Consider the following 12,685-nt stretch of genomic DNA (forward strand, 5'->3'; position numbering starts at 1 on the left):
GCAGGCGGTTGCAGCTGGATGGGCTTTAAGGTGCTTTCCATCCCACGCCATTCTACGTACAGCCTTTCCCCAGCTGTCGGTACTACACGTGCACCAGCCGCGTTTCCAGAGCAAAACCAGCTTCCCGCAGCCGACAAACAGCCCTGGCGGTACCTCCGCCGGAGCGGTGAGGCGGTGCCGGGCAGAGGAGGCCCCGCCCCGGGGCGGGCACACGGAGCAGCAGCGGTGACCCCGCGGCCGGGCGCTCGTCTCCGCCCGTGGGCGTTACGGCGGGTGGCGGCCGTTGCCCCGGTGACGGTGGCCCTTCGGCCCGGGCTCGTCGCCCTCCGGCTGCGGCTCGGTCCAGCTCCTCCCGCAGGTGATGGAGAAGTACCAGGTCCTGGGCCTCATCGGGGAGGGCAGCTACGGGGTGGTGAGCAGGTGCAGGAATAAGGAGAGCGGGCAGGTGGTGGCTGTCAAAAAGTTCCTGGAGAGCGAGGACAACGCGGCAGTGAGGAAGATCGCCGTGCGGGAGATCAAACTGCTGAAGGTGAGCGGGCCCGGGGGAGGCTGCGCTTCGGTCGCGCAGGGCAGATCCGTCTGGGGCTGCTCAGTGTCAGTGTTCACTGTAATGACCGAATCCCGAGTCAAGGAGGCAAACGTCTCCTCTTAGCAGGACGTACGGCCGTGTGTCTGTGGTCCGAGTGTCGATGTGATGGAGGTGCTTCAAACCTCCCTAGCGACCGGCCGGCTCTGGGGAGAGCACTGCCTGCTGAGACTGCCGCGGTTCCTTCACAGTGCGATGCTGAGGGGAAGGTGCAGGGCGAGCGTGAATTTCACACGCTGCGTCGGCTTTGAAAACTGTACGTCAGCACAAATAACAAAACCTAAACCAAAGGAGGCTTGATCCGTTTCAGTCTGTGTTCCCACAAGCAGCCAAGCTGTGGTAGGTTCTCTAAGCCTACAGCTGCAGCCTTGCACAGCTGCTGTCCCTCTGGCTAAGTGCTGCTGGCCCAGGTTGGTGAGCAGTACATTTACGTGCCCCAAATTCAGTAGGTAAATGCACAAGGAAATGAGCTACAAGGTCTCCATTCCCTCCCGGAGGGGACTCTGCCTTGTGCACCACAGGCAGCACCTTGCTGCTGTTGATTATGTTGAGCCTATAAAAGCTGCAAGTGAGCAGTGACCTGACTGGCTGACAGCGGGCCTAAGCAGACTGGATCCCAGCACCATTTGCTGGGATAGCCATATGCTGGTTTTCCATGGCATTTTCCTGGCAGGCTTGAACTACCCATAAGTGGCTGTGGGAGGGCGAGCTCCAGGCTCACTGAAGCTTATGGGTCAGTGGTTAGGCTGCAGCCAGCTGGCATTATGGCTCCTGATGTGTGTGATTTGTCTGTCATCAGCTGTGGGTGTTCTTTGGTCACCTACATGTCCAGTCATGCTTCTGCCTGGTGGCTTCTTGTCAGTGGCACTACGTGGTGGCAGGCTGTGCAGTCTATTGTGTGGGTTAGTTCACTAAGGGTTCATTAAGGCTGAGGGTATTCTGGAAGTAATCTGTAATCTGGGAGCTTCAGGCAGGCAAGGCTTTTGTGTGCATGCTCTTCAGTGCTTTGTCAAGTGGTCTTCCTGCTCCCTCTCTTGGCTCTGTTTTTTCTGGGAGACTTTTGCGTGTTCCTGTTGTTTCACTGCAAGATTTTTTTGCCATATTTTTTTTTAATGAGTTTCTTCATGAGCTAAGGGTGCAGGTTTGGACTCTGCGCCAGGACACACATCCATGCTTCTACTTGCTTTTATGACCCCTTTCAGCCTTGTGTTCTCCACTGTTAGCTCTAGCAGTAGCAGCAGCATTTTTCTTCATCCTTGAGCTCCCGTGATGATATATACAGTGCTGCCATACAGAGCTGTTAGATTCCTTGGTATCTTAAAGTGCTGTGTGCAGGGCGTACCTGCCTGTGTGCACACGTGTCTGTCCATGGGCACATGTGAAAAGTCTAGGTGTTGGCTGATCTGTCTCCTGAAGAAGCAAAGGAGAGTGTAGTTGGGGTGTTTCTGGCCTTTCCCCAGCTGGTGGGGTGGCAGAGCGTGCCTCCTGCACTGCAATTGGCTTCCACAAGCAGCTCTAACCAAGTCTATCAGACTGTATTCCCTGTGTTAGACAGGGAAAAAGGTGATTTCCTCCCCCGCTACAAGAGCTGCAGACACTTAGGGTTGATAGGAAGGTATGTTCTGGAGCTCAATGCAGCCAGCAGCTATAAGCACTGTTCTCTCAAACACATTTAAAGCCAGTCTGCGTGTGCCTGGATTATACATGATCTGCTGGCAAGCTTTGCTTAGTTACTGAGTCAGAGCACACACTGCCTCCCAGGTGCCTTGCAAATCAACATGTTTTCCTAGGTGAATGGAAATCTATCTCAACAAATGGCCTCGCACAGTGAGGATAGCTACCTGGGGATTCAATCTTCTTGTAGCTGCTTTATTTGTGTGTTCCTTGTGAACCCCCCCTTTTTTCATTTTTCCTCTCCATTCCAATGTTTGGGCAGTTGGAAGCTCTCTCGGGCAGAGGTACCAAGCTGTGAGGTAGGAGGTATTCTGGTGTTGTTCAGACCAAAAACTTAAGAAAATACTGTGTCTTTCTTTCAAATTTCTAATCGATAATCTTCATTTTTCAAATCTGAGAAATCAGTCTCTGAGCCTTCTGCTCACCAGCTCTCTGCTGCAGCCTGGCTGCACTTCTCTGTCAGTAGAGCACCTACCATATGAGTCCGGTGCTCAGCAGTCTTATTGTGTCTTGCTTGGACACTCCCTGAGGCACGGTTCTGCCTTCAGGCTGCTTCCTGTGGCATTGGTATTTCCCTGCTAGGCTCCAAGTTGATAAATAACTCCATATTGTAGCGGGGGTTGTTTTGGTGTTACAGTTGTGTAACAGACTGGAGATGGAATTTGGCCTGGTCAAAATGAGATAACAAAATAACTGGAAAACAGAGCTGCTTTATTTTCTCTTTAGAATCTTTTTCTCATTTCCATCTTCTTCCTCCTGCGTAACAATATATACACGTTCTTAAAAATCCTTTTAAAATAAACTCTTTGAATCTTTGTCTTGTTGCTTATTAACCAGAATCCACTAGACACAGTTTAATAGATCTTTAATTGTTAACTGAGTGCTTGAGGAATGCTGAACTTTTATCCATTCAATGTGCCTGTATTCTGGCACATGCTGTTGTAATGTGCACAAGCTGACAGTGCCAACAGAAATGCTGTGGGTATTGTGGCAACTTAAGAGAAAAACCTTTGAATAGATCTCTTAGAAAAATCAAGATAGAGAGGTTTTAAGTGGTGATGAACTGGCAGCTAAATAGAACAGACAGCTGCTTTTGTTTTTGACTGAAATGAGAATGTAAGAGATTGTAGAAACAAGAAGCTAGATAAGGAAGTAAAAGAGAAGAGCAAAACTTCTTGGGATAATGGTATAAAGATGAATTTGTGCTGAGTTATTGAGAGAAGCAAACATTTTTATAAAACAAAATGTTGACCACTGTATTCTGCAACCCTTTGAATGCTTTGAAATGCAGCCAGAAGGAGCAGCTAGAGTTGCACTGTGCTCTGCTCCGAGAAAAGTGGCAGCATAGTGCAGGGTTATGTGGTTGCCTTCAGGAGAACGTCCTGTAAAGAAAGTTGAGACACAGGTACAGTCCAGTGCAAAAGGAGCAAACTGTGTTTATTGCTTTTTGCAAGTGAAATGTCTTATCTGGTGCTTTATTTCTAGGGGCCAAAAAAGGTATATGCATATATGAGGTGGTGGAAATCTTCCAACTTACTTGGGAAAAAAAGAAAAAAAAAAAAAAAAAAAAAAAAGGAGGGAGGAGTAATGAGGAGATCACTGAACTAATTCTAAGAACAAATGACTGTCGGTGTTAGGATAAGTAAGACAAGAAGAGCATTCGGCACTGGCCAGACTGCAGTTAAAGGCATCTGGTCTTAGTTTACCCATTAAATGCTTTCATGCTCTCACAAAATATTTCCTGTTTCATAACAGCAACTCAGGCATGAGAATCTTGTGAGCCTGCTGGAAGTGTATAAAAAGAAGAAACGGTGGTATCTGGTGTTTGAATTTGTGGATCACACGGTGCTTGATGATCTTGAGGCATCTCCAAATGGACTAGACTACAGCAGGGTTCGGAAATACTTATTTCAGATTTTGAGAGGAATAGCATTTTGTCACAGCCATAATGTAAGTATGCCTGAGAAACCAGCTCTGCAGTTAACCTCAAATGGATAGATACAGGGGTGTGCATTTGTGACACTTAGTAAAGCTTAGAGAAATAAAGCTTTGACTGGAAGTTGGAAGTAGAGCAGGAGGGCCTGACCGAGTTTCATACAAAACGTCAGAGCCCGGCAGCAGTTCCTGCACTGGTCTGTCTGTGACTGCTATGAGAGCTCTTCTGAGGGAAGATGCAGAAGTCCAAGGAATCAGATTTCCTCACCAACTCTCTTCTGACAGAGGGAGGTGGTTTCTCTTTCAAAAGCTTGTTTCTGATAGTGTCTGTAAATATATGAGCTTGCCTTTTAGTCATGACCCTGTAACTATCCGTATATATTTCTTTTTGTATTGGGAAAACTGTCTTTCTAGTATTCCTAAAATACTCTTCACATTTAATTGCAGGATGTGCTTTTTCCTCTTGCAACACTTAGAGCTTTTAAAATTCGTGATCAGGACCAGTTTTTAAGTATAATAACGTATTTGTGCAATACCTATGGTAAATACATGCAGTGAAATACATAAAATTAACACCCGTCAAAAACTGAAGTTTTTGAAGCCCTTGGGTTGGCACTTTGTCCTTGTCTGTGTGCACATACCTGTGTTATGTAGACTTGATGTGTTTTTCATGCCTACAAAAATTTGGTTTTTTTTACCTGAATGTGAGAAATCTACTATTTCTGGTGGGCTGTTCGGTTTCCTGTGGGGAAATTGCTTGACTTGCTTTTTCTCTGTGCAGATAATACATCGGGATATTAAGCCAGAGAACATATTGGTCTCCAAGTCAGGAGTGGTAAAACTCTGTGATTTTGGTTTTGCTCGCACATTGGCAGCTTCTGGGGAAGCTTACACAGACTATGTGGCAACTCGATGGTACAGAGCTCCAGAGCTGCTGGTGGGAGACACGAAATACGGCAGGTAGGAGACCGGCCAGGCTGCAGAGGGGTTTGGGGTTTGTGCGGGTACTCTGTTTTTTGAGGAACTTGTGCTTGTTAAACTGGTTAAAGCAATGCTGTTCATCATGCCTTGGTTAATTATTTGTGAGGATTTGAGCCTTCCTCTTCTCTCTGTGTCTGTGGAGCTAACTATGGCCAACGCTAGGCTTTTCTGGCTCAGAAGAGCAGAAAGAAAGACTGAGCCATCAGCATCCCCAGTCTGTTGTCTACAGGAGCTTTTTGGTTGCCAGTGCTAGTATTGGAGGAGGCTATTTCCCCCCTGTGCAGCTGGTCCTGGCGTGGAGGCAGAGAAATCACTCCAGACATGCTGAGAAAAGTATTTCAGGAAGGAGGAGGTGCGATGCATGAGTTTTTCTTACTGGGATCTCTAGTGCTGCAAAACCACGTCAGAAATTAAACTGCCATTCACAGGTTTGTACTCCCCTGTATGCTTATAAATGTTCTGCGTTACCTAACGTCCTTTTTTAGTAAACGCTTCAGAAGGGCAGGTGCCTGCAGAAAGAAAAGTTTTCTGTTCTCCAAAGGGCAAGATTTTTTTAATGTATTACTTTGCATGAGAATTTTGAAAGCGTTGGGGTTTAGGACCGAATTTCAGGTTGGTCAAACTTTTGCCTTCTTCAAGAGCTGAATTCTTGGTATTCATCAGAGCGTATGCAAGCTTGGAAAACAGCTGTCTTGCTGTTTACGGAGTCAGAGCTGCACTCAAGGCCTGTAACTTGCTGGATGCTGGCCCAGCTCAGCCTTTAGCTGAGAACGAAGAATAAAGCTGTGCTGATCGGGGATGTTTTTCTTCCAGGGCTGTGGATGTGTGGGCTACTGGCTGTCTGGTAACAGAAATGCTCACAGGAGAGCCCCTGTTCCCTGGAGATTCAGACATTGACCAGCTCTACCACATCACCAAATGCCTGGGTGAGAACAGCCTGCCAGACTCCCAGTGCCTATTCCCTAATGAAGGGGTTGAATAAGTCTTGATGGGGGGAGGAAGGTGTGAAGAGGAAAGATGTGTGCTGAACTGTTTCTGAGAGCATGATTTCTTTGCCCCCTTTACAAAGAGGGAGAGCTAGGAGTTTTGTGACCCTGAAGTCCGTTCATGATTCTTGAATGGAAAGAATGACCCAGATTATAGCCCTTATAGTTCTGTTAACTCAGTATTTCATCCTCTCGAATATTCTCAGGATGGCATTTCTTCCATTTGGTTGCTATGGTTGTGTGATTCCAGGTAATTTAATTCCAAGACACCAAGAGTTATTCTGTAAAAATCCCCTTTTTGCTGGCATGAGGTTGCCTGAAGTGAAAGAGGCTGAATCTCTGGACAGAAGATATCCTAAGCTCTCTGCTTCAGTACTAGATTTAGCCAAGGTAAGTAAGAGATCATTTTGGAAATTGCATGGAGAGGTGGGAAATTCTCATTAGAATTTAGTGCCTTTGGCAGATACTTGTCACTTGCCCTGGGGAACAGATTGCAGCCTGCAAAAAGAGCTAGTGTTGCTAGGCTGGCTTAACCAACTACCCATGCAATAATCAACTGCTTGGTTTGGTAGTTTGGTGAGAACAGCTATTCTCCTGGATAATGGGGAAGACTGAGCTCATCATCTCCAGCTCCACAGGGGCTGCCTCTTCTGAGGAGGACTTGTAGCATGCTGCAGATAATACGTGGTCCCTTACTGTTTCCTTGCTAGCACAGCTGTGTGATGCAGTGTTTTCTGCCAACCTTCTATCTGCATCCTGGTGGAGACACTGCAAGCAGATGAGATGGCATCCATACATGCACTTGTGTGGGAGCTAGGAAGCATACAACTTTGTAACTGATTCTGAAGAATTTTTCTGCTTTCAGATAATAGTCTGGAACACTGATATGCTGGGTAACTAAAATAACCTGTAAGATACCTGAATGTATTGGAAATGCCCTGTGATCAAACCAGCTTCTAAAGCCTTAGCCAAACAAATAGAATTGAAAATGAGTGGTTTACTGGGAGGTGGATTATTTGTGTGGCAGGTAGGCCATCTGTCTTTGTGAGCATTAGTGATTTGAGTGGATGTAGCCAGCAAATATTAAATATTTTTTGTGGAAAAAGGGTACATCTCTTGGGACCATCTCCATGTAGCAGGCTATAGAAGTGGGAGCTTTGCAGCTATTTTTTCTTGACATCATCTGGAAATGCTAAAGCCTTTCTTTCATTTCTGCCTTCTACTGTTTATTGTTGGTTTTCACAGAAGTGTTTGCAGATTGACCCAGACAAAAGACCATCCTGTGCTGAACTCTTGCAGAGCGATTTCTTTAACAAGGATGGATTTGCTGAAAGGTGAATGGTACATTTCTTACTCAAAACAGGACAAGATTAAAAGGAAGTTAAGTAATTGAGCTTTAAAAGTACGTGCTGGGTTTGCAAAGCAGGTGGTTGCTGAGTGTCTTAGCTTTGTTTGGTTTGAGCCTTCCCAAAAATGGAGGGAACAGTTAAATGGGAAAACACTGCAGTAGCATGTTTACCATAGTACATGGTCATGACATGAATTCATTGGTGTGGGCCTCCTTTCACAGCATATTGGCATATTGAGTAGTATTATCTTACACTGTATTCAGTGTGTGCATCTACATCAGACTGGGATACAACCACCTTTATTGCTGTGAAAATAAAAGTGTGCATGTGTAGGATTATATTTTACTTTATTGGATTCTAATTACATAGAAATACATGGTTTGTTTCATTATTTGGAAGGTTATAGCAGCCTGGGCTGAGCACTGATACTAACAAAAGCCTTTTCTTTTTCTCTTTCCCCACTATGATATGTTAAGTAGATTTGCTCAGGAGCTTAAATTAAGAACTCACAAAGAAACTAGGGACCATCAGTTACAAAAAAAATCAAAAGTCAGCAGAAGGGATAAAGATGATGCTGTGGAAGAAAGGAAGATGGTTGGTGTACAGGTTAGTTGTTTTTTTGTTTTCCTGTTTTTTTTTTTTGTTTGTTTGTTTGTTTGTTTTGCTTTCTTGTGTTTTCTCCATCTTTTAAAATGAATAAATAAGTATGTGATGTACTTTAATTGCTTAGCATATAAATATAAACACAATTTTATATTTCATTTAAAAAAAAAAAAAAGACTAGAAAAAAGATGTGCCAGAGAAGTTCAGCTCTCTGTGAGTTTAAGCAGTTCATGAGGCCTGTATCCTTCAACTCTGATGCTCACTGCAGTACAACAAGCAGGCTGGCATGTAGATTTTCTATGCGTTTGATTCCAGCTGGCTGCTACAAGTTGTGCTGATGCCTGGCTGGACAGTCTGCAGGTGGCTATTCAAGCCTTCCTTGTCAATAAAGCACATGACAATGCAGTTACTTGCAAATAGAGAATTGTAAGGAAAACCAGTTAGGAAGTGTTAGTCACATTGAATGAGCAAAACATGGTTCTGTGCAGCTGCTCACCTGTGTTGAAGTTCTGTCTCCAAAACTGCATATTTAGCTTTCAACCAGATGTGAAGGCTAGAGGCTTCACAGTTATGCTGAGGTGACACTGGGCTTGGTTCTTATTTCTTTAGAAGTGACACATGATATAGCTGTTCTTCCTCCATCACTTCCAACTCATTCCAGGGTGACTTTACTTACAGAGGGTGCTGGATCCCTGACAAGTTTCCTCCTTTCAACTTTAATGGAAGACAGGTGTTCTATCACACTACTTAAACCATCTCCATCAGATCCTTGCAGAGTTGTACTAACTTAAGCTTTGAATTTTTTCCTCCATGTGCAGCTCTAAGTTAATTTTTAAATGTAACTGGAAAAGAAATATGACACTCATCTTTCCAAACAGGATTTCAACACTGACCCAAAGAGCAGAGATGCGAAGGTGTTCAAAGTGAAGTGTTCTAAAGCTGATGGAGAGAAAGGAGAGCGATCTTCTGACCTGAGCTCCCTCTATGACAGTGCAATCAACCCATTCAAAATATGCTCTCAAGCCAACCTGAAAGATTCCAGTAGCAACTTGGGCTACATCAAGAATGCAGGCATCATTATTCCTCCCATTAACCGGAATGTTTCTCCCACTGTGTCTGCAATGATGCCTGTGCCTAGGAACTGTAACTACAGGTAAAAGAGCAGAGCTGGAAAAACTTGTTTCTTTTGATCTTGTTGCTGAGGAACAGTAATGTGCTGAGAGAGCTGCAGGGTGGTGATGTGGGTTTGGGGCAGGATGCAGAGAGGAGCAGCTTCTGGGTGAAGCATGGTGTGTACATGGGTTAGAAAGCTTGGTTTCACCTCAGGCAGCTCTAAGGGTCCATGCAGAAAGCTTCTGTGTTTCTGCATTCGGCAAAGTCCTATGGGACAACAGCAATTTGCCAGCAGCTGCAATGCAGGTCTTTCTTTAACTAATGGCTTATCCTTTGGACAAAAATTCTGTGTTAGCTGGGCCTGCAGTGTTATTGTAGAATCACCAAGGTTGCAAAAGACCTCCAATATTATCCAGTCCAACCATCCACCTACCCCAATATTTCCCCACTAAACTGTGTCCTGTAGTCCAACATCTAAATATTTGTTGAACAACTCTAGAGATGGTGGCTCAACCACCTCCATTGGCAGCCCATTCCAGCACCTGAACACTTTTTCAGAGTTACAAATTTTTTCTAACTTCCAACCTAAACCTCCCCTGGTGCAGCTTGAAGTTATTCCCCTATTGCTAGTTAAACAGTATAGGAGGCTGATCCCCACCTTTCCGCAACCTCCTTTCAGATAGTTGTAGAGAGTAATAAGAGCTCCCCTGAGCTTTCTCTTCTCCAGGCAAAACAATTCCAATTTGCTCTGCTGCTCATGAGACTTCTCCAGAGCCCTCACTAGCTTCATTGCCCTTCTCTGAACATACTCCAGGACCTTGATGTCTTTCTTGCAGTGAGAGGCCCAAACTGAACACATCACTTGATGTACAGCTTCGCCAGTACTCAGTACAGAGGGACAATCATTTCCCTGCTCCTTCTTGCAACACTATTTCTGATACAAGCCAGGAAGAAGGTCCCTGTTGGGGGGACAGTGTTTCTGAGTGTCTGATGTTTGTTTGTATTTACATTTACCATGTTATTAAACAGTTTGGGCCATTTGAAATTACAGAGTTGATGAAAGGAGTAAGAATTATTTGAAACCATTTTTAAAGCAAATGAAGCATTCTCCAGCAGGCCATTACAGTGTAAGCTTGACTTCGGTAAGTTTTATGTCCTTCCCCTTGACTAAGCAAAAATGAATTCTTAAATATGTGCTTTATTGTCAGTAATCTTTCTTGCAGTCTTCACCATAATTCCCAACTAGAAATAATGTTCTTCAGCCTTTTATTCCTACAGTTATCCCTTATCCTTTGTTACTGTTACCCCATATGAAACATTTAAAATTTTTTTTAAAGGGCACAGTTTTTACATGAAGGTAGCAGTCAGCAAGGATACTTGTGAGACATGGAGTATATCCACTGTATTGCCTGTCCAGGAAGTGGACCATTTGTGCATCACTGTTGAAGCAGAGTGCAGGATTTTGATTTAATACTGTCAGGGTCTCCTTTAGTCACGTCGTAAATGCATATAAAGTTGATAATGAAAACAAGTGAAATACGAAGTTCTCCACTGCACTCAGTACCTAGATAATTATTTTTCCAAGTCAGAGGAATATTTGACTTTATATAGAGAACTAATCTGAGCTGTTCTCCTGTTGTATTTTGTGTCTTTGAAAGCAATTTCATTTAGATGTTTGGTGTTGCTTTTTCACTTGTAGTTACTTTTTTGTTTGTTTCTTCTGCTGTGGTTGTTCAGTTGTTTTTAATGTCTGAGCTATTTAAGCAGAATGGATTCCTTTAACTATATGATTTAGTCTTGAAAATAGCTTTGTTTTTTCTTTCTGTACACGAGGTCTCTAATGAAAAGAACATCCTTCAGGCCAGTAAGAAGAAACGGGAATTCTCTAAGACAGATGTGCATTTGCCAGAGCTAAATCATCTCCCTGAACTGAAAGGAGTGGAAGGTATGAGCTTCAATGTCCTCTAAGTTAAACCTGGATGCTAAGTGGCAGGAAACAATGTGCACTGCAGCAGTCACATCTTGCTTCTTTAACCTTGTGTGCATTGGTTGCATTTTGCAGGATGGCATCCCAGATATCTCAAAAAGGAAAATAAAACAGTTTCAGAGTCCCGGGTCCCCTCTCTTGCTGCTATTGACCTTCATAACACAAGTCTGGCCTCACAGCAGGTAACAAAGCAATAAAATAGTTTGTGCTGTTCTGCGTCTCTGTGGTTCAGGACTCTGAACAGCATGATCCACAAGATTTTTGCTTGGCTCTTAGCAGAAGCAAAACTTGCCTTGGTTTCTCAGCTGTCTGAGCAGACAAAAATTGGAAGAAAGGGTTGAGATGATTCTTGTGAAGGCTCCCTGCCCCCCTGACATCATACAGGTTAGGAAACTAATGGTATCCCCTGACGTTTGGGATGGAGATCTCTGGGGTGATCTTGATGACAGTGAGTAAGAAGATGATCCTTTGTTCCTCACTTGGGTAAAGAAATTTCCTGACATCAAACCTAAATCTTCGCTCCCTCAACTTAAAACCTGTTTCCCCTTGTTCTGCCATTATCCACTCTTTGTGAAGAGTTGATTCCCCTCCTGTTTGTAGGCTCCCTTTAGGTACTGAAAGGCTGCAATGAGAATCGCCCCACAGCCTTCTTTTCTCCAGGCTGAACAAGCCCAGCTCCCTCAGTCTGTCTTTGTAGAGGAGGTGCTCCAGCCCCCTGATTATCTCTATGGCTCTCCTTTGGACCCTCTCCAACTGTACCTTGTCTTTCTTGTATTGGGGGCCCAAGATCTGGAGGCAGTACTCCAGCTGGGGCCTTGCAAGGGCATAGTAGAGAGGGACAATCACCTCCCTTGTCCTTGCTGGCCACCTCTCTTCTGATGGAGCCCAGGATACCATTTGCTTTCTGAGCTGCAAGTGCACACTGCTGGCTCATACCAAGGTTTTTTATCCATCAGGACCCTCAGGTCCTTCTCTGCAGGGCAGCTCTCAAGGCCTGCTCCTCCCAGTCTGTATGGATGCCTGGGATTCCTCCGGCCCAAGTGCAGAATCTTGCACTTTGCTGTGTTGAACCTCATTAGGTTCACCTGGGCCCACCTTTCAAGTCTGCTGAGGTCCCTCTGAATGGCAGCCCTTCCTTCCATTGTGTTCACCGTGCCGCTCAGCTGGGGTGTATCCTCATAAATTTCTGAGCAGGGGTGCCGACTCTGCCTCCTCTCTGGGCAGCCTGTTCCAATGCCTAACTACTATTTCCACAAAGAGCTTCTTCCTCATATACAATGTAAATCTCACCAACACAACTTGAGGCTGCTACCTCAAATATGCTTTGCACACATGTGGTGCTTGTATACAAAAACAGGAGACTGTAATAGCTGACAAATGGTACCACATGAATGTTATCAATCCATATTACTTTAATTGAGAGTATTTAGAAAAAAAGCAGAAAGAATTGCAACAAGGTCTTAAAAAAAAA

The 12,685-nt window shown here is 44.6% G+C and overlaps 1 protein-coding gene across 1 annotated transcript; it reads left to right on the forward strand.

Annotated features, from left to right (window-relative positions):
* The first annotated feature begins 283 nt into the window (after window positions 1–283).
* On the forward strand, window positions 284–11,704 carry LOC122180365 (cyclin-dependent kinase-like 2). Its single transcript, XM_042871970.1, is given in 13 exon segments — window positions 284–529; window positions 4,016–4,210; window positions 4,977–5,155; window positions 5,990–6,102; window positions 6,413–6,552; window positions 7,408–7,496; window positions 7,988–8,117; window positions 8,993–9,267; window positions 10,279–10,369; window positions 11,061–11,172; window positions 11,290–11,396; window positions 11,494–11,526; window positions 11,529–11,704. Coding segments are annotated over 13 exon segments (1,659 nt in total). The 5' UTR covers window positions 284–361; the 3' UTR covers window positions 11,556–11,704.
* The last annotated feature ends 981 nt before the right edge of the window (window positions 11,705–12,685 follow it).

Source organism: Lagopus leucura, unplaced genomic scaffold (genome assembly GCF_019238085.1).
Source record: "Lagopus leucura isolate 7727_CA_CO unplaced genomic scaffold, USGS_WTPT01 Super-Scaffold_100004, whole genome shotgun sequence".
Taxonomy (NCBI): Eukaryota; Metazoa; Chordata; class Aves; order Galliformes; family Phasianidae; genus Lagopus; species Lagopus leucura.